This window comes from Echeneis naucrates, chromosome 22 (assembly GCF_900963305.1).
Source record: "Echeneis naucrates chromosome 22, fEcheNa1.1, whole genome shotgun sequence".
In the NCBI taxonomy this organism is placed as follows: domain Eukaryota; kingdom Metazoa; phylum Chordata; class Actinopteri; order Carangiformes; family Echeneidae; genus Echeneis; species Echeneis naucrates.
The window spans coordinates 7,871,758-7,893,636 of NC_042532.1; the positions used below are offsets into that span (position 1 = coordinate 7,871,758).

Consider the following 21,879-nt stretch of genomic DNA (forward strand, 5'->3'; position numbering starts at 1 on the left):
GTGAAGCTGGACATAGATCTCACCTCCGTTGAAGTCCACCTCCCCTAAACAGTCTCTCGGTACCTTAGAAGCACATCGCTTATGGCAGTTGAATCGACAATCTGGCAGATGGATAGAAAAGAAAAATGACAAACATTTAAATTGACCCCAAAATGAACCGCAATGTTTTTGAAGCACACTCCTCATACGTAGCACTACCTTTACACTGCATGCCCTGGCGAAATAGGCCCTTGAGCAGACGCTTGCAGTATTGGCAGATAGTGGGCCGAGTGTAGGTGTGAATAGCAAAGGTGTGTGGCACCTTAACCCGTCCCAGCACCATCTTTTCCATCCAGATCGGCCTGCCGCTCCAGGAAAGGATCCGCTTCCCTGCTTCCTGATGGGACCTCTGCTGCAAGGATTTGAGGGATGGAAGGGGGGAGGGGGGAGTTGACATTGGGAAGAATTAAAAACCATATGCATGAAGGAAGCAAAGTGAAAAATAAAGGAAGCACAGTCTCAGAGGGAGTGTTGCAGTGATAGGTAAAGAGAGCAAATAATGGCATGGCAGAAGAAGCAAAAGAATCAGACGAAAAGGAAGCGTACTTTATACATCTCCCAGTAGTCGAAAGAAGATTATTGGAATCGTCATGTTTTAACAAGCATAAGCTTTTATGTCTGATTTTATAAGAAGAAATTGAACAGTCTGGAAGCTCCTGACAGAAACATGATGGCCTCTTTGTTTTTGCTAGCAAGTGAGCAAATACACAAACTTGGACTTCAATATGTCATTAGCATAATTGCATTTCCTGAGACCTTTTGCAGGGACACAGATGAGATAAGAATTAGTGTGGGCTTATGCAAAAGCTGTTTCATAAGAACTCATCAAGGAGGGCTCTCACACAGGGCTCTCTGCAGCTCAATTCAATTTTCTGCACTAGTAGTGGACCCAGGCGATTCACCCATGGAAAAGAGCCAAATATGATCAGTTTAGAAATGTTAAGCAGCATGCAGATTGACTGCCACACGTTCTTGGCAATTTCAACCATTTTCCAGCCTGATTTTAGGCATCAATCGCCAGCTCATATTTCTTTTGAGGATATCCAAGACTAGGTCAAATCCTAGTATATGGCTAGATCACACCTGATCACACAGATGAAAAGGACATCTTAAAATTGAATTTGCTTCACAGCCGAAGTCTCTTGAATGCGCTTCTAATTTACATTTTTCTGTTCCTCTGGTCTACCACACGCTTGAATATGGACTGAAATGCAGCCCATTAAGACCAAGTGGTTTATAAGCTGCACTTCTGTAACTGCTAGTGTCCTAAGTTTCTACCTATGGTGTCCTCTGATGAAAGCCCATATTACATCAATAGTTATAGACCCAGCAAGAAGAAAAAGTCTACACATTTAAAAACGGTTGGTTGGCAGCACTGCATGCTGTAAATGCCACTCGAATAGAAAGAGTTTGTGCCTTTTCACTTCAAAAGAGTGACAACCAATAAGGAAACTCTGTATCAGAATCATAATAACTTCTACTCCTTCATTCACACTTTTATTACAACTTTTTTATTTGCATAGTTTAGAGTTTGTTTGCTGTCATCCAAGCATACCTGTTTAAGTCGTACTTCCACCAATCAGCACTCACCTCTTCCTGGACCACCACAGCGCTCTCAGCAGGTGCCGGCCGGGGGACAGAGAGGGAGGGTGCAGGCAGTGAGACATTGGACAGTCGTCTCTTCCTAACACCAGTGCAGTTATTTGGGATCTTAAAGGCGCAGCGCTTGTGGTAGTTGAGCCCACATCCTTAAAACATTAAAACACAAATGGCCATCAGCCTTTGAGATGAATACATGCTTTATTTTGAAAATCAGCCACACGCAGTGCCCACTGATGAATGTGCTTCCATGGTAGAATTTATGATTGTGAATTTGTGCTGGTTAATAAATCAAACATTTAAATTTAATTCATAGCCAGGCGGGGTTTCAAAATGCCTGGTGGCAAAAGCATCAAACACTGATTCAAATCAGAGTTTCAAAAAAATGAAAGTGACTTGGCGTGCCATGACTCCACTGGGATCTGAATGTCAAGCATTTCACTGAGGACAGAGCCCAGACCAAATCCTTTTTGTTTGCTTGTATGTCTCTGAGATAAATTCTTGAGGTCAGAGGTGTAGCATGTTTGTGCATCCGTGTGTGTGCTACTTTGATAGCGTAGGAAGGACACTGTTGTGCCATGTGTTGTGTTGTGTGTTTGTTTCAAACCTTCACATTTGAGCCCTTGCCGGACAAGACCCCATAACATCTCCCCACAGTAGTCGCAGAAGGTGGGGGCCTTGTAGGAGTGGACAAAAAGGGCATGGGGTCGGATCTGGAAGTCTTCAACAGTTGCTTGAGCTAGAAAAAAGACACACACAGGGTGTAACTAAAACTTGGCAATAGCAAAATAAATCTGGAAAATGGTTATTCAAGAAAGATGAAAGTTCAATGACAAAGGAAAATAAGACAACAGCTACTAATCACATGGATTTGGCAACTATTTCATCCAGTAGTTGATGTCAAAGCAACAACTCAAGAAATACACAGACACAATTTGTGTGTGTGCTTGTGTAAGGGAAATACATCATTTAACAGAAAACCTTGATGAGTCTCCAGGGAATGCTGATATCAGTGCTGTAGCACCACTAATGCAGTAGAGGGCGACATTTCACCAGCCAAACATCTATAATTTAATCATTCTTGTAATCAATATGAGAGGACACACCCATTAGAAACGAGAAATTCAGCATGACCCTGTTGTGTCAGTCCATCCTTATTATGCACATAATATCAAACCCAACAGAGCCGTGGATATGTCTCTCTTTTTGTTTCTCTCTTCGCTTATTTTTTTGCACTATTGTGTCAAACAGACATGCTGAGCTCATTGCTGGAAGCAAGACTTGGTTAATCATGGCTGTGAGTCATCAAAGATGTGAAGATGAGTAAGATTTGGGGTGACTGCTGCCAAATGTGTGAGTGTCTCTGTGTGAGACAGATTGTGTGTGCGTGTAATGGTGGAGTCTCTGTTCTCTGTTCAAAACTGTCGTTAACAAAATGTTCCTGTGCAGTCATTTGACCAATGACCAACAAGGGAATGGTTAATCTTTACACTGAATTAGAACAGCAAAGTGTGTGTGTGTGTGTGTGTCTGCCTGTGTGTGGTGATGTCATATAGTGGGTGATAGTTCAGTCCTTTTGAGGTGATTCAACCAAACACATTTTTCCTTGAACAAGTGAGGACATTCTCAGCTGTTGTTGCCTTGATGAGATGCAGACTTGAACAACAAATATCACATTTGGCAAGTAAAAAAAAAAAAAAAAAGAGGCTTTGCACATGCTCTATATAAAATAAAGAGAAAACATCCTTGAAGACAGAAAGCAATTTATGATTTTGCGACCAAAAAAAAAAACCTTTAGATGTCAAAGAATTCCTCTGAGGCAATGAAAAGCCAGTCACATTGAATCAATCTGATCTGTTAATTTGACAAAGAATGCAAAGCTTTCACAGGCGAGGGTTATGGCTCTCTAAATTATTTATTTTTACGTCACGGAGTGGGTCCACTTCAGTTAAAGTCCGGTGTGTTCTCAACATTAATGCAAGATGAGATTGACTGAGAATGCTCAGGGCATATTTTCTGATATTCACGACTCCTGCTGCAGTGAGGTGTTTATTTGAAAGCACTCAGCCAGGTCACATGTCATGGGGCGAACACAGCTCCCTGGCACTGACACATGAAAGGCAGCATTCATGGACATTTTCACACACGGCTGCAAAACAACTGGCCGCCTCTTCGCAGTCTCAGTGTTATGTAATGCTTGTCGCGCTTGTTAGCATCAAACAATGCCAAACATAAACTTGACATGATGTTCTTCACTGCACTTCTCACGAGCGAAGATCCTCACATGATTGCACTATCTGTTTGCTTTGAGGCTCCGGGTTTCCATTTGGAGGCCACAAAGTTTCCATCTGACAAAAACAAGTTTGCTATATTTATGATAAGCAGAAGGTGTTGTAAAATATGGATTTCACATCTTTGGTGTTGGTGAATAGGACGCCTCGTGCAAGTGGGCGGGAATTTTAAGTGAGTGAGAAACAGAACAAAGGCACAGTCCGTCAGGCCAAACCTCAAACCTATGGGGCCGAGATGGCCAGTGCAGTGTCCGCTGTGTCCAGGGCGGCCCTGCACATCAGAGCATGTTTACACTCTGTCGGTCAACTACAATCACTTACTGCAGGAAAAACAAGCTCTTTTCTTTGAGTCCGCAGCCAAGAAAAAGCCACTTCTGCCTCCCTCTCACAGCAAGGGAGATTCGGACCATCTCTCTCCCACAGCCACAGATTAAGGAGCGCCGAGCAAAAAAGATGATGGGAGACATATTGTGGGGCAAAAAATGTTTGTATTTTCTGCAAACTAAATGAAAGGCTTGGGAATAGGGATCTCTCAGCTTGTGTCTCTCCAACAAAGATCAAGTGTGACATTGCAAAGCCACTCTGGTGAAAAGGGCCGAGCTTAGAGAGTGTGGAGTTAAAAAAACTAAACTAAACAAAACAAACAGAAAAAAAACAGCATGTGTTGCAAATGTAGCAAATCTAACATCTTCAATGAGGCTTTTCATCGTTGTATGTAAGGCCATAAACTGCGTAGCTCTGCTGGGGCAGCTTACACCTGCAGATGGATTTGTTGAGGTAGGAAGGATTAGAAGAGAGCACAGAGGAGGGAAAAAGAGCGCAACAAAGACTGACACAAAAGAGAGCACAAGACAAACACAGACAGTCAGAAACAAAAAGAAGGAAGTTCTCCAGTCTTTAGTCTACATTCCTCAGCCCTGATGCCTGAAGTATCCTCAGATCCTGAACCTATACAATCTAAATCCCTGCAAACAATACTCCCAGCCCAGGAGAGAGGAGGAAGCATTGAGCACAGGTGGAGTGCGGTGCTTCCTAGTGGAGGCAGATGGAGCAGGAGAACAGATTAGAGCAGAACAGATTCTCTAAGCCATTTGTTGAGTTCAGCACCACAGAGGAAGCTGAGTCATCCATCGCAGGAAATGACAAAAACAACAACAACAACAACAACAACGACAACAAGAACAACTGTCTACCTGTGTAGGTAGACAATCTGATGGAAAGTTTGATAAGAAAGAAGGGAGCAAAAACACAAGAAGAGAAAACAGAAAATTTATCACAAAAGCAACAGCAGGAGAATAAGGGAGCAGAGAGTGAAAACAGAGTATCTGACCCGCTGAAGTGCCCTTGAAGAAGACACAGCAAGCGGTGTTTACTAGAAGGTGTGCTATGGCTAGACTCAAAAAAGGTAACAAGGGAACCCTCATCAAGTTTATGAGCTTTTAGCCTGACCTTCAACCTGTATGTTCTGGACTTTAACAGACTGTGTAGTGCGCCAACACAGTGCCAGCACAGCCACTGTATTACATTTGTGCACAATCTTTGCTGGTATTTCAGCTGACATGAGCAGAAGAAGATAAAGGAAGAATTGCCAGTTTTCAAACCAAAACCTCCTCTTAAAAAAAAAAGTGTGCTTTTGATGTTTGCAACTGCTTTCAAGCTGCTGCATTCAACATTAAATATTAAATGTAACATCCCCACACAACTCTAGCTTGAAACTTCCATTGTTTAGAAGCAAAAAGTTACATGGATAGATGACTTAAATTGAAAAACAACACCCAGAATCCTCCCATAAACTCTGCTAATGGATGACTGGAAGCTCTTGTGTGTTTTGTACCTTTACATTTGCCAAGAGAAACAGTTAAAAAAATCTGTTGGATCATTTTTTTTTTTTTTGTTTGCTAAGTAATAACTCATCATTTTAGTGCAGCTTTGTTTTCGTATTTAAACGTACCAGACAGTACCACCTCAATGAGGTCTCCTTCATGGATGTCCTCTGCTGAGGTCAGCCTCTGCAGGATGTTCTCATCATTTAAGTCGTGGCGGAACAGCAGGATTTTGTCGTACATGCCAAAGAAGCCACACTCTGGAAACTGTGGGGAAAAGAAGATGTAAGTTAATTTAGTAGTGAAATATTAATCTTCTTAAATAATCGCAGATCATGTGTGCACATATGTTTTGGTGACTGCATTATTCTGATGACAACAAAAAGAGAAGCAGATCAAACCCATTTGTCTCATAACCTGTGCTACAGTAAACCTCCTGAAAATACTGCGTGTAGTTACAGGACACTTGTGACATTATTCCAGTGGCTTACATCACCATCAGTATGGCTCAGGCAGAGAGCTGCTCCTGCTCAGACCTCTAGACAAACCGATACTATAAACTATAGTCATAAATGCCAGGTGCTCTGCGTTGTGCCTGTTTTTTTATGAGCAAATCCTGAGATTTTTACCATTAATACAGTCATGTCAGAATCCAAACATGTAATAATGATATATTATTCCAATAATTGTTAATATACTCCATGTAAGTGTGCGCAAGAAAAATCCAAAAGGCCAAGACCTCCAACTCAGCTGTTGCTGTCAGTGGTGGTGTCTGGGCCAAACCAAATCTAGACAGACCGGGTCATGAACTGGAGCCGAGTGCGGCAATGTTAAGTCGCATGTTCAAGGAAGAAGGGGGGGGGCAAGGAGGAGGAGGTAAACATCCTGAGAGGAGTAGAGGAGAACCAGCGCACAGGAAGAGTAGCGCCAGTCAATACTGAGTCACTTCCTGTTCTAAGAGCAGCTCATGGCCTCTTGGACAGCCATATTCTTGTCATACGCTACAGAAAATGTACAGATCCATCGATGTGTACAGTAGCTCTCCACACAAACTTAACTTCGGATGCAAACTTCTAAAAAAAAAAATGAATAAGAGAAAAGAAGAGAGACTCGTCTCCACTTTTGCATCACTTTTGCAAACGTGTCGGTGTGACAGAAGCAGATGATGTTCAGAGCCATCCTGTATGTTAGGAATTCAGGAATTGAGTAATTTCACACGAAAGCATGAGCACGGTCTCAATGCCAAGCAGGCTGGTACAGTAGGATCCACCAGCTGCTTCCCCTTGAGCTAGGGTCACACACAATGGGCCACATGGAACAATACCACTATGGCCCAGGAGCACCAGGGGTTGGCACAGTGTCTGGACACGGGACACATACGACACCTGCAACCTTTTCACTGCCAAAAAAACAGATACAGAGAGCGCGAGACAGATTGATGGCTCAGGAAAACATGGGTGTATTAGATCACCAAGCCGGAGGACTGAACTGTCAGAAGGTAAAAGCGTAATGCTGCACAGAACCTGAGGCGTTCTGCAGTACCTCCGGCTGCAGAGTAGACTTGTGGTCAGACAGAGAGACACTCAGGATGTGCTGATTTTCCCGTGGAAGTGAAGTCAGTGAAGGGTATCATAACACAACAAATCATTTCTTTACAGGGATTGACTTAGGAGAGCAGCCATGAACCATCCAGCACAAAAAAATGTCTTGACTGAACTTTCCCTTTCTCTATTCTCTCTGCACTTTCCTCGTCTGCATGCAGACACTCAAAGCCTGTCTGAGGTGTAGCTAACCTCCTTCCAGCAGGCATGCTGGGAAAGCCCCAGGCAGAATAAGTTTCCATTACTGGTTAAATTTCCCTGTTGTGTTTTAATGTCACTCGTAAAACCAGACTCAACTCTTTTCTTCACGAAGGAGGGAACACAGTGAGACACAGGGATCTCAAACACACACACATCTCACCATCAAACAAGAAGTAGGCCTCCATAAACACTACAGGCCTATGCTGTGTGTTTGTGTTTTCAAGATATTTTACTTCACCAATAGAGGCTCGCCCCAAACATCCTTCTTTAAGTTTTTATTTTGTAACTTCCTTTGAAGTGCTAATTCAAGATTATCTCAGCTGCGTATTGCAGTATTGCAAACACAAGCACGATAGGGTGACACAGTTTTGCGCCGCTCTGAGTGTATCACAGGGCACGTGTCTGTATGATGGAACACTGCCAACTTGCCTCCCTCCTCCTGATTAATGATATGTGGTCCAAACCACCACCGGCAGGCCTGGGTGGTGGTAGTGGTGGTGTGTGCATGTGTGGGGGGAGTATCCTTCCTGAGCCTGCTGCAGTGTCATGGTGGGATTTTCCTCCACACGCCTGCTCTTCAGCAGACACACACACACATCACGGTTCATGCTCAAATCAAGTCACCTCCTCTTGGCACCTTGTGCACAGCTTTCCACTGTAGAGAACGGGGTCCCATTCCAGTACAGGAGCATCTGCAGCCCAGCATGTAATGACTAAGAGGGCAGAGGACACTACTTTTTTAAAAGGCCCATTAAAGCAAGAGGAAGCAAGGGGTAGAAGAACAATAGATTGGCAGGTTCAGGGCACATTTTGACAGCATGTTGTTCAGATCAAACAGATAAAGTTATAATTGAGGGTTTAACCTCCAGGGAAATAAATGCATAAACAGAAATTTCTATACTCACACATTCCTACATGGAAAAACCTCCAACGTGCTCCTGTACACATATGCACCCTCACACACCATCACCCACACATGCTACTGCATACATCTCTGAACCCCATAGTGACTAAGCATGCCTTTTGTCATCTTCAAATCCATTCAGCCGAGCAGCAACGACCACACACGCACACCAAAGACCCCAGCACCGAGGAGCTGTGTGTGAGGTCCACAAGTCAGGCTAGAAAGAAGAGTGGAAAGGGGCTTTGCAGTAGTAAGCTTTTGTTAAACGAACTAATCCACCATTGATAAGCTAAATCCTGTTATAAGGAAAGAGAGCAAGAGACAGGAGATGGGCTAAAAGATGGGACATGGGAGAGCAGATCTGAAATATGGACCTGTTTCACTGAGAGCCAAAAATAAATTATCTCAAGACGTTCATGGAAAAAAAAAAAAAAAAAAGACCTGGTTGGAATAACCAACTGTGCCATTTGGAATTGAAGACCGTTTTCTGCTGTATCACATCAGTTGCAGCATAGAGATAAAAATGTTTAATAAGAGAAATGATTCACCAGTCACAGCTCATTCATGTAACGTTAACAATAAATGACGATAACTCAGAGGGGGTTGTGGCTTGCTTTGAATGTTCCGCTGCATTTCTTTGCTATCACAATGAAAAAGAAAATCAATGTGTAGAGGTTGTCAGTCACAGAAACAATACACGATCTGAAATAGAAGGGCATGCAAATTATTATGCAGTTAGACATTTGTGTTTCTGTGCAATGGGTGATGTGAGCAGAGGTGGGTGGCCAGAGGGAAGCAGTGCACAGGCTCTGACAGATGGCCATGTGATTACAGCGAGGAAAAGTATGCTGCTTGACCTCAGGCTCCCTCACACCTTTATTAGTCTGGCAGCAGGCCAGACAGATGTGGTGGACAGTAACAGTGCTCCAAGCACACAGTTACATGCAGATTTAGCTTAGTGAACAACACTGCTCATAAAAACAACCAGCTGCAGATCAGGCGAGCAAAACAGTTGCTCCATATGTGCTGCTTTTACTTGTCTTGAATAACTCAATGACATTTGCCCGTTATTTCTAAAAAAAATAAATAAATGAAACCATTTGATCAAAATGATGTTATTAAACAGTAATTCAGTTTATTGTCAAATAAGGGGAGTAAAATTCTTATATTTGGAAAGCTGGAACTAATAATTGTTTTGCTTAAAAAAATATTTAAATAGTGACTATATTATAGAAACAGTTGCTAATTTCTATTGCTATTTTTCTTTAATTGTATATCAGAATTGATGAGTAATAACCATATTAAGGTATTAAATGCATTTTAAAATGCAGCTTTTCCCTCAGAGGTTTTCTCAATCTGCCTTTCATTCACACCAACAGAGTGCTTCAGAGCAGCAACAATGGAGCTTTTCAAAAACACAAGTGGACACATTTAAAAATGCCAGTTTTGTAATGCAGGAAAGGGAGGGAGCTTTTCGAAATTCTGTATGATTGTCATGTGACCACTGGTGTGGTGTTTTCCATAATCTTGACTTCTTGGTCTGTGTGAGTCCTAATTCTTACTCTCTCAATAATAAATCTGACAGCCTGAACTTTACATTTAGAAAATGTCAGGAATACAGATAGGTGCCTCAGTAAAAAAAAAAAAAAAAATCATTTACTGACATTAGGAAAATTATAATAAGTTGTATAAGTTTTATTCTAGGAGGAAATCGAATGGTGGCAGAGAATCTCCAACCTCCAAATTTCTCTTTGTTGACAAGATGTTTTCCATAACCCGAAGGACATCTGATTGTGAGATTCCTATGTAACTAACATTGTTTCTTTGTGCACACAAACATTATAAAATGTAAGCACTTTCATATTGTTTTCAGGCTGAGAGTATACCTCATGAAAGAAACCTGAAATGTAAGAGTGGATGGAAAACTTTAGCCATGTTTTTGCAATCCCACTAATTTAAATCCAAAGTCCAGCTGGGAAACCGTGAAAGTGAATGAGCAACAGCCTCAATTCACAGCGCTGAGGCGCCCTTACGCAGGCACACAGCTCCAACGTGTGAATCCAGAGGTGATTGATTAAGCAACAGCAACTCAAAAGCAGACTGAACCTACATACTTTCATCAAGGTACAGGGCTCTTGTGAAACACTTAACCAGAGTCAGGAGGTGGAAGGCTTCTCTTGGTTTAGCTTGAGGTGGCATGATAAAGAATGTCACAAGATCAATATGATACAAGGTGCTTTTATTCAGCAACTAAATAAGCCCATTGACAAATAATCCTGCAATTTATTCAATAATGTTGAGACCAAGAACACACTGTCCCAGAGACCTACATTAGGAGACACAAGATGTTGATGTCGTTTTGTTTTCAAACACCTTAAAAGGAGACAAATAAGACCAGAGTTGGACCAAATGGTATATGTATTCAACAAACACATCCACAAGCAAGCCCCTCAGCTACTCATGAAACCATAAGTTCCAATGAGCCATGGTGCGTGTTTCACAAATAAGAAAGCTGTGTTTTGTGTCAAAACAATAAGGAAACCATTGTTTGATTTTGAGGTGCATGTCAGTGCCCACAACAGAGGAAAATATACTTTGAGAAGCCATCAAATGAATGCAATGGAAAATCCAATTATGTGCTCACGCGAACCTTGCAGGGAAAAGCTGTGTAATTACTCCGTTCAAGTTACATCAAACACGGCTTGGAAAACTGTTAATTTATTAAAGTCATCGGTGAAATAGTATTTGTTTTCAGGACTTTTTATTAGTTTCATGCCAATAAAAAGTTTTCCACAAAGAATGGTACAAGAAACAGAATTACACGATCACTAGATGTGGCCATCAATGAAGCCAAATAATCCGTTCGTCACTGGGAGAGAGGCGTCAAATCAGGGAACACTGGAAACCCTCTGGTTTTCCAATGTCTTCTTCAGCATTAATTGGTTTTGGTCCTGCTTAAAAAGTTTCCATATAATTTGGCTTCATGATTTCTAAATAATTCTCTTTGATGTCCTCAGTGACCAATTAGGAATAAGGCAAATTCAACATATAATATAAACATTCTTGCGTCAGACAAAAATATTCTGTATTATTAGGTGTGGGTTTTCTTTTTTTTTTTTTTTTTTTATAATGTTCAGCACAGACTCAGCAGAGAATCTCTCTATAGAGTTAGGAGGAACAGTTTAAAGCTACAATTGAAATACCTGTGCTGTTTGCATTAATACTGGAGTTGTTGCCATACACAGGTATTGCAAAATAAAATAGTAAAAATATGATAATACTGTGATGGCAGGTATGAGGTCTTGCGCATCTTTAGTTAATCAGTTCATCTGGTTGCTGTTTCACACTGTTCAGTGAAATTTTATTGTTACGGCATTATATTAAGGTTACTATTTTCAAATTTTCTATAAATATATTGCCATATTAAAAACCTGCACGAAAAACAAGCAATACCTACCACGACTATGAAGGCACATTCAGTTGTTGAACTATTCCTTTAATATTTCTCCCCAGCCAAACCAGTGCTAATAGTGGGATTATAGTTTGTCTGATAACTAAGACATTGTGTACTTGTGCATAGAAACGTATGCACTGCACCAAACCTGTTTTAAATGAAATCCCTTGATATGAGGGAGCTTTGTGATGTCACTTCATCGACCACAGTACCTACTCAACTTCTCTGTTGTTTCTATTCATGAGACATTTTAGATAATTTCACAGATTGTTACAAACCACAGCACATCTACTGGCGACAGCCCATGAACAGTCAAGTAACTCCACTGACCATGTTTCCCTCCTGCTCTGCAGCCAGTGCATAAAGAGAAAGGCAGAGAAAGGAGGATGGATGATTTCAATGGTACATTACATAAGATTATTTGCTCCTCCGTTTGCATGCACAGGCCAAGACAAACACACTACAGCTGGGAGCAGAAGGAGGGGGCTACATGTATCTAGCTAACAAAGCACTACCCTCATATGGTTTATATTGAACTGAGCGTACTTGTGCACATGCACAATCAAGCAAATTCATCCCACCACCTCTCCACAACGCATTCATAATACAGCACGAGCTCCTGCTGAAGTCAAGTCAGCTTCTTTTTCCACTGCACGAAAAGGACTGCTAAGGGCAAACAACTGAAACAGCCGCATCTGCGGAAAGGAAACTCATGTGGTGGGAGAGCAGCAATATAAGGTGTGACTTTCTCACTCTACAGTTTGACTAACTTGTTTCCTTCCATGTGGCAAAATATGGCTCATTGCTCATTCATGGGTTTTACAGTGTGAGGCTGTATCATCGTGGAACACAACAATATGCGCTCCAAAGCTATAAATCCAGTGTGAGTGATGCTGCTGATGTTTCTCAGTGTGTGTCAGCCAAGCATGAAATAAAGCTTAACTTGAAATATAGCTGCAGTCAATTTCAACACGCATGAGACTGTTGCAGAGCTATTTACTCACACACGCACACGCACACACACACACACAGCACACACACTGCAAATCTTGTCTGCTCCTCACAACTCAAATCTCCCTGCCATGTGCTATTTTTGTATAAACAATGGTCAACACAATGACATAGCAGCTTATTTCACAACGTCTCACCCTTACCTTTATCTTATCTGCGTGCTTCAGGAAAGCGTGAATACTGAGGCCAGGCTGAGTCAGAGCTGACTGGTAAGATGAGAAACACAAGGTTTGAAAAAGTGCCAATGTCTCATATGCAGTTAATTTCCATCTTACTGTATTCTAAGAGTTGTGCATGTGTGTGTTTCCAGCTCAAGTTAGCAGGGCTGTGTCTCCATTTCTGGTCCAGACAAGGTGGAATCACATAACCGCTGAGCTGAAGTCCAGGGCCCTGTCCAGACCACAGCATATAGCAGGGAGACTCTACACCTGTCATCCTAGACCTCTTTCAATTATCAGGAGACTCTAACAAAGCTATAGCGCTTACCCAATTTACATCAACCACAATAACTGATGGTTTCCAGCCACATTTCTCCCTGGTTTTACAAAACGTCGCTGTGAAGCTCTCCAAAGAAAATCTCTCAATTATTTTGCCAGGCTTTTGATTATTTGGATCCAGGGAAACAATACTCTTCTGTGGTAATTTGGCTCAGAATACAGACACGGTGAAGTGGAGTGGAGATGGTGGTGAGGTCACTGTTTGGTTACCAGCCACTGTATCCCCAATGAGAGCCAGGTGGCGTGTAGCCTATATAACACCGATTTTTTTACATGCATGACTGAAAATGACTCATCTTTCTCTGATGGCAATGTCTTGCACATGTGTGAGTGTTGAATAGATGAGTGTATATAAGAATGGGTGTGTGTGTCGGTATGAGTGTAGGTGTGTGTTTCTGCGTGTGTATGTGCATGCGTGCGCGCATGAGCATCGCATGAATAAAAAGTGTCCAGAGGCCAGGCAAGAGGAAGGCTGAGTCACAGGATCCAAAGCTTCTCAGAAAAGAGCAGTGTGATCTAAAACATCCTTGGCCAGGCCCCCGCACACTGCTGATGAGTTATAGCCCCATTGCGATCCTCCACCAGTGCCTTCGCCTCAGAGATATACTGCAGTACACACTCCATCTCCCCTCTTGGACCTGGTGTAGCCATGGACAGCCTGCAGCTTCATCTCCACGTAGGGCAAATAAACAGGTGAACCTGGGGCCATTAATGCAAGATTGATGGTGACAGCACTTTCTCTTGTTTGGGTAGAGCAAGAGGTCGAAAGGTGCACAGTAATGACAGGATGTAGGAACACGCTGCTGTTGCTCAGCTGAAACATTAATAATTGTTCCAGGTTCTGTTTAACAAAGCGGCCAGGGGCTGGTCGCTTGAGGTTTTCTCCTCCCTTATAATAAATAACGAGAACTTCTTCTTAGGAGGTTCTTTTGTTAAATTAGCAGCTTCACTGAAATACAATTGTACCCTTGAAATAAAACTAAACACTCCGTCCAGCCAAATTCCAACACCCAAGCTGTCACTGTCTTCCAAACAGAGACACACAGAGGCAATTTCTCAAGATGTTTAAACACACAGACAAGAAAAATAGCAAGTGTTGTGCAGGGGAAAGACATTTGAAGGCAGGCACACAAGCTGCACAGGCTGTGCTTCTGCGCCGACCACAGCAGATTGGAGGGCAGGAGCAGTGAGAGAATATGGAAACAGGGAGCGGCTCTGAGGGGAACTAACCCAACAACTTGTACGGCGAGAGAGACACAGTGACAAAAGGAGTCATGATGAGTTGCTGACCATTTCCCTTGCATTTAAAAAAGTACTGACAAACGAATCAAACAAAAGTGGAAATGTAGCACGACCACTTTTCTTTCTATTTGGCCTGTGGTGTTTTTCACAAGGCCCAAAGTTGCTTAATCTATAAGTCGCATTTTATGAAGACCCCTTTCCCTTCATAACAGTAGGTTTTTTGTTCTAGCAACAACTTGTTGTATCAACATGTAATTGCACTTCCCCTGCCACCTTCCTATCAGTTTGACAGATCACCCCTCTAGCTGAAAGACAGGAAAGGCAAACAGTGCTGAGAAAACAACACTGAATAAGACATTCAGCAACCTGCTTGTACTTCAAGGATCAATAGCTCCACACTGATGTGTCTTTGTAAGCTGCAGCAGAGACCATGTGCTCTTCGTAGCAGGAAACTAGAAACATTTTTGGCATGTTAACAGATCAGCTATGGTCATGATTATAACATCTGTTTACACTTGTGCCTTGAATTGAAGAGTTGTGCTGTGCAAAAAAGCAACATTAGCCATTAACTATGCCAGATAAGCAAGGGTTAATATCTTGAAGAGGGCTGTGTTCAAGTCATTAAGTTTAACCCCCTCACCCCCACACCCCTTTGTTCAGCATTTGTCATGGATGAAGTCCTCTGAGCGTGCTCAGTTTGTCAGCAAATTCAGTCAAGGTGGAACTGCAGCATAAGAAGAGAAGAAAGTCAAGCTGTTAATGAGTAAATTAATGAAGGAAATGGCATATCCTCTTTCAGTGAAACGTGAAACGTGCCATAGTTACAAATTTAGGAATGGAATGGAAACTAGCGGGGTCTCTCAGGAAAGGCTTTTAATTCACCATATGTGGTTGGCTTCACAGAGACAAAGTCACCAGGATTCCTCAGTATTAAATGGTCCTAAATTACTGCTGCCTACCACTTCAATATAATCACAATCAAAGCCCACTCAGTGGCTTTAGCAGAGATTGGAGTGATGCAAGATTATCACCAACCGCTGGCTAAAGTCAAGTATGGTGAAGGGCATTTGGGCAACATGGAAGCACAGACAAATCAAAGCCAAGCCACAGTTGATGGCAGGAGCGGTGCTCTCCTTGATGGTTTTGGCATCAGACATCAGCTGTGCTGTGGCCACAACCCCCCCGTACCCGATGTGAGGCCTGCCAGCAGGGCTGTCCCAGCCTCCCTTGCCCCTTTTCCCAAGAGAGGGCCGCTCTTCTCTATTCGCTCAATCTCTTGACTCTTGTGGCCGGGCCCTGTGTTCTGCCTTGCCACTTTACATTTGAAGGAGAGCAAGGCGGCAGAAATGTGCACTGCAGATGGTAGAAATTACTTAGCTCACTTAACTTCAGAGGTATTTTTTCTCCTTTTCTTCTCTCGCTCTCTCTCTCTCCCCTACCCCATTTTCCGCAAATTACTCCAAGAGTGGGGAAATTGATAGATTCCGTAGAAGAAGGTTTTTGAGTTGTTCATGGATGAGCTTTGGTTTTTTTACAGCATTCCCAATTGTAATATCAATTTAGTCATCAACATGGCTTTGAAATACATCCGTATGCCTGCAAATGAACACGGAAAATCACCTAAGTTGGAAAAAAGTTAAGGCCATAATCGTATGTATTCAGAACCAATACCAACAGTGAGTATTTTGATTCAAGGGTGACCTGTTTTTTCTTGAGAGGGAGCTGAATGTGCTTTCCAGGAAACGTCTGGCTCCATGTATATCACACATAAAGGCTTATGCTGTTGGGATGTCCTCTGGGGTGAAATATGGCTGCCAGCTCCATAGGAACATGCAGATGTGGGCTCATACTGTCGGAGGGAGGGAGGGAGGGAGATGGCGGTGATTTATTTCCCGTGTGTTTCAGTTAGTTTTGGTTGATGTGAACTGCAGTCCCTCCATTTTCCATCTGCACCCTTCTTTTAGTTATTTTCCTTTCTCATTTTCTTCTCTCTTTCATTTGCTCCTACTCCTTTCTAAAGATATGCTACATTTTCCTAGACCAGGTCCATCAAAACAAACTTAAACAGTGTATGAGGATCTTGGGTCTGATCCCTGATGAGATTACAGACACTTATTGCTATTACATTCTAAAATACCTCCCATTTAAAATTTAACACAAACCTGTTTTAAAAAAAAAGGTCATAAAAGCAAAATGCCACACTATAATGAAAGCAAACTAATGCAAACCAAAGAAAGACTTCTCTAATGTTGCAACTCAGTGTAATTAATCATGAAGAGGAATGTTGAGCTGATCTCATTTTCTCTGCCAAGTGTTACTTTGCATCATGCAATCAATATTACTCAAAGGTTAAGAATGATCCAAATCTTTCTGTTTTATAATACTGTGCCGTTTTACTGTATGCTGTTCAGCATGGCCTGTTTCAGACTCAAAACGGCCTTTGTCTTGCTAATTACAGAGGCAGATGTACAGCCCTCAACCAGAACTGGGAGTTACAGCACTGACAAAACCAGTAGGGAAACCTGTGGCTGAGGCAGCTGCCTTTTACATTTCCAGCTGCAGTGAAAATGCACCAACATCCTAAGGACAGGCACTAAAATGACAGTATTCATAAAACTAACATTTAAAGTAAAGCCTTCATGTTTTTTTCCATTACCTATGATTGAAGAACTTAAAATTTCCCTCCTCCCACTAAGCTTTACCATCCCATTTAACCGTGAGAGAAGCTTTTAACTAATGCCAAGCGACACTGTAAATTCTTAGTTTATATTAAATATTTACACTGCCAACATTCACCAGAAAGCCACTCCACCGAAAATTCATTTGCACTTTTGCAGGATACAGTACCATGAAGAGTGAAAATGAAACTGTGCTGATCACCCAATAGGCATTACACCATTTGTCAAATCTGTAAAATGTTCAGCACTGCTAAAGCAAGAGTTTAGCTTCAAATATTTTCAGTTTCCTAACAGTCTGATCCCACCCATACCGAGCAACATCACATCATCCTCCAAAAATGCCTGGATGAAGAGGAATGTTCTCTAGCTGGCTGGCTGTCCAGGCTGACCAAGTGGCTAACTGCGAGTCATTCTCAGGGAGTCGTGAACTTTTGTCCCGCCACTGCTCCCTTGCTGGCTGCACGAGAGGACTTGGGCGACACCAAACAGGAAGTGTTCAACAAGTGGAAGCTATGGATGTTTATCTCACACCATTCATCGAGCCCAAAAAACCAGACAGAGAAGTCAAAATCCAACCAATGAAACAAGACCATGCTGACTTGGAGTTGCCTGAAACAGAAAGCCACCAAACAGCCCAGGGTGGCAGGGGTCACCACCACCATGTTTGGCTCTATTTATGCATTGCATTTCCAAGACTTGATACTCTCGTGCCAAGTGGCAACACTAAAGGAGGGGCATTTTACATTTTTCAATGACTTCAGGAAGAGTAACAGCAATAGATGCTCTAAGAGAGGCAGCCTGATTGGGATCAGCTTACCCCGGACTAAGGTTGACCCTAACCACAAAAGTTGTTGAATACGGTCCAGACCGCTACTATCAAAACCAACTTCAGATCAGGGAACCAGGAGAAAGTAATTCTATTCTGCAGGCTCTGGACAAGTCATGGGGTTGAGCCTTTAGCAGGAAGAGGAATGAGCTGTACAAAATCTATACAATACACAACTATTATAACAAGCTGTAAGACTCCCTGTCAAACAATGAGACTGATTCAAAACTACAGGGTTCAGGAAAGATATGAAATGTCAACCTTGAAGCCATGACACAATATACACAGTCGAGGAGCGTACATGCAAACATTTGGAAATTATACAGCTGTCCAATTGCATTCAGAGCTGTAACATGAAAATTTATATCCATGATGAGTGAGGTGAGGTTTTTTGTGAGGAACAAGCATTGAGGAGGCAAGAGCAAGTTTGTCAAGTGTGAAGGCAAAAAAACATTACACATATCGTAAACGTCTGCAGGTGAGAGAAGGAGCTGGTTTCGTAATAAATCACCAAAAAGAAAATAAAAAAATTCTACTAACACCAGCAACAGAGCAGCAGATTAAAGCATTCACTTTGCCACAAAACCAGGGTTCTGTCCTTAAGCTATGCATGGTCACAAGCTCTGAAAATACTGAAGAAATTAGATTGCAGATATAGAAAGTCAAAATTGATGTTTTTTTTTTTTTTTTCTCTTTGCTATGACAAGTATGAAACTTAAACTATACTTAAACTCCATACCATACCCACAGCAGCTACGCACATAGGCTCTAAGGTTAAGCCACACACGCCACTATAGCCAACATTCACCTCGTCAAAGATGTAACCCCACATCAGTGATGGGAGCTTGGTAGCAGCCTGTGCTTTTTCCTGACTTTCTGACTCACTAAAGACAACATTATATAAGTGCAATTAAACTCCAAGTAAAGTCATTACACTCCAAACCTTCGGTTCATGATCAAATTGCAAGAGTGGATGAATACATGAATGATAGTGCAATTATTATTATTATATACAGTTACTGTATCCTCTAAACAAGAAATGGCACAAGGCAAAGTTACCTTGACATAACACCCAGTGTAAGCCCAGTGCCTCTGTGCACCACCGGCTACTTAATATCACGATCACGTCCAATAAATGCATCTGGTGGTGATGTCAGCTGAATGTTTATAAATCCAAACCTACATTGTCAGTATCTAGGGCTCCTGTTAACCCCTTGTGTCAACTGCAATACCAGCTTCTCTAATGCAACTGAGCAAGGAGGGGTCCGAGTAGAGGCAGTTTGGCTGTGCGCTGGGAGAAATCCAGCCCAGACACAGGACACGGTGAACAAACTGCATCTTCCAGAGGACCTGAAAACACTTACAGATCCCAAGTTAGCAGCATCTGGGTTGCTGTTTGCGACTGCTAGCAGAGTGACCCACACCCTGATAATCAGCAGGAAGATGGACAATCTGCTTAGCTACTGTAATACAAGGTTGAAGGCTAATCAGATACAAGCACAGTTATTTTATCATGGTTTAAGTACAACCAAATCTCACTGTGAAAATTCACAACAGCTGACACAGCAGAAAACCTGACACAGAATAGAAAGATTTAAGTGGGGATAAGCATCCATGTTTGTTGCATGGCTGACTGGTGAGTCACTTAGTAGAGCACGCCAGCTCTCAGTGGAGGAAAGAGCAGCACAGAGGGGGAAATACACTTCCATCCAGACTCCATCTCCATGTAGATATTACCACATGAAGTCTAAAGCTTTTTCCTGCCTTGCCTCTGTTGACAGACACCTGAGGTTCTGCTGACTGGAGACATCCTGGGACGACTGTCAGCAACTAAGTTAGGGTCAGAGATCCTCAGCTGGAAAAGTTGGCCAGCATCAGTGGACTCTGTAAAAGGCTCACCATTGTCGTGCATATTTTAGAACAAGAAGTGAGGCAGAGATGGACTGGAGAGTGCAGAAGGCTTACAGTCACATTTTCCATTGATATCAAAGCCATATGGCTGGATTTCACGAAATATTTGAGGCAGTGCACTGCATTTGGCAATGTTCAACACAAAAAATGCACTATAATGTGGATAATTGGGTTGATTATGTTCTGTGGTGCTACTGAATATTATATATGATGAAAAGGATGTAGCGTCTGTTGAGAAGCCTATTGTATAGCCTTTTAGAAGTTCCCTTGATTTTTGACCATTAAAATAAATTCCAGTTTCCTGTCATATCTTATGAGACTTTTTCGATGAATGCATGTAATTTTGAGTGATACATAATGATAAAATTGCACAAAACCAATAAATGAGCCTAATCAGCAGTGACTCTCTACAAATGAACTGCACTGATTTGCTTCAAGGCTCATTTTCGAAGCATCGTATTTCCCACTCTTCCTGTTACAGATTCTTGCAACTGTTCCAATGTTACAGGATCCATGTAAATATGCACAGTGATGAGATTTTCTGCTCTGCAGACCAGAAATGTTCATAACTAGCTAGTGAGAATCAGCAGACCTCGTAAAGAACAACAGCATTACCGTGCTCCTCTGGAATGTCAACTTGGACAACATGGAACCAAAGGACACAGACTCAATACAGATAGCTCATTTACTATCTTCCACTCACTGTTCAGCCCTCCATTCATTTTTTTCAGTCTTATTTCCATGATCATCACCTCAAACGCAAATACAGCTCCAGTCTACCTACATGTTCAGATACAAGTGGCTGATGATGAAAGTGCTGTGTTTAATCACCCTCTTTTTATCCAGTCAACAATAAATCACAACACAAATGGAGTAATCATCATTACTCAAGAGGTTAAAATAAAACAACAATGTGTGGATGCACATAGGAGCCATTTCATTATACCAACAGGCTTTACACATCATTAATTCCACACAGGTATTAAGTGCAGTACAAATTCATGGGCTCAGAGAACACACAGTAACTGGATAGGTTCAAATCACTTTCATATGTTTAAAAATATAGTGTATTTGCAATAAATAATCATGGATTTAATTAACTTTCAATTTAAATTTGCAATATTAATTGTATTACAGTGTAGATTTGCTGCCTGGGGCGCGCTCCACTTTCGGTGTTTTGATCTTATTTGGTATCAGCAGTAGAGCAATAAACATATTTTTCTGAAAGGCAAAACCACTTTGCATAAAAACCATTAAATCTGTGAGCTGTGGCTTTAACATACTTAGGGATGACATGTGGATGTTTTAGACGAGAATAGTGTTTTAGCCTCATTTCAATTTGCATATTAGAAAAACAGATCCATGATTCCCATCCAATCTCAGCACAAATAAACAAGAATGGGGAAAATTAAAGCTGGCGCCATATGAGATGATAAATGATGTGGAATAGTGCAGCCTATGCTTGTGTTTCAAGCCACTTCTGATGCTGAGGCTACACTACAATGTCATTACAACACATTACCAATGTCATGGAAAATAAAGTAGTTACAATATCCCATAGGCAGGAGTAAAACCACCAAGTAGTTCTGCATATGCATGTGTGAGAGTGTGTGTGTCTGTGTGCGCGAGCTCGTATGTGTGCACTTGCATCATGTAAGTCCGGTGAAATTAGACCACAGTGTAAATAACTTGCGCTACTAGATTGTCTCCTGTAACAAGAGGAGCATCAGTGCTGTTGTGTACATGCCTCTGTGGCGTTTGACTCATTTTGGGGCACGAGGCCCAGATGTCTGTGTTGGAAA

General features: G+C 41.9%; 1 protein-coding gene across 2 annotated transcripts in view; it reads right to left on the reverse strand.

The window, feature by feature from the left end:
- Window positions 1-21,879, reverse strand: part of prkd3 (protein kinase D3) — a 34,805-nt gene that overhangs the window by 10,921 nt on the left and 2,005 nt on the right. Inside the window, exons 3-7 of one of the 2 annotated variants that reach the window (XM_029494164.1) lie at window positions 5,881-6,019; window positions 2,246-2,377; window positions 1,630-1,787; window positions 199-388; window positions 24-101 (exon numbers count right to left, since the gene is read on the reverse strand). In XM_029494164.1, the coding sequence (XP_029350024.1) occupies window positions 24-101; window positions 199-388; window positions 1,630-1,787; window positions 2,246-2,377; window positions 5,881-6,019 (697 nt within the window). Of the gene's footprint in view, window positions 1-23; window positions 102-198; window positions 392-1,629; window positions 1,788-2,245; window positions 2,378-5,880; window positions 6,020-21,879 lie in introns of both variants that reach the window. The other variant, XM_029494163.1, reaches the window with a different exon arrangement.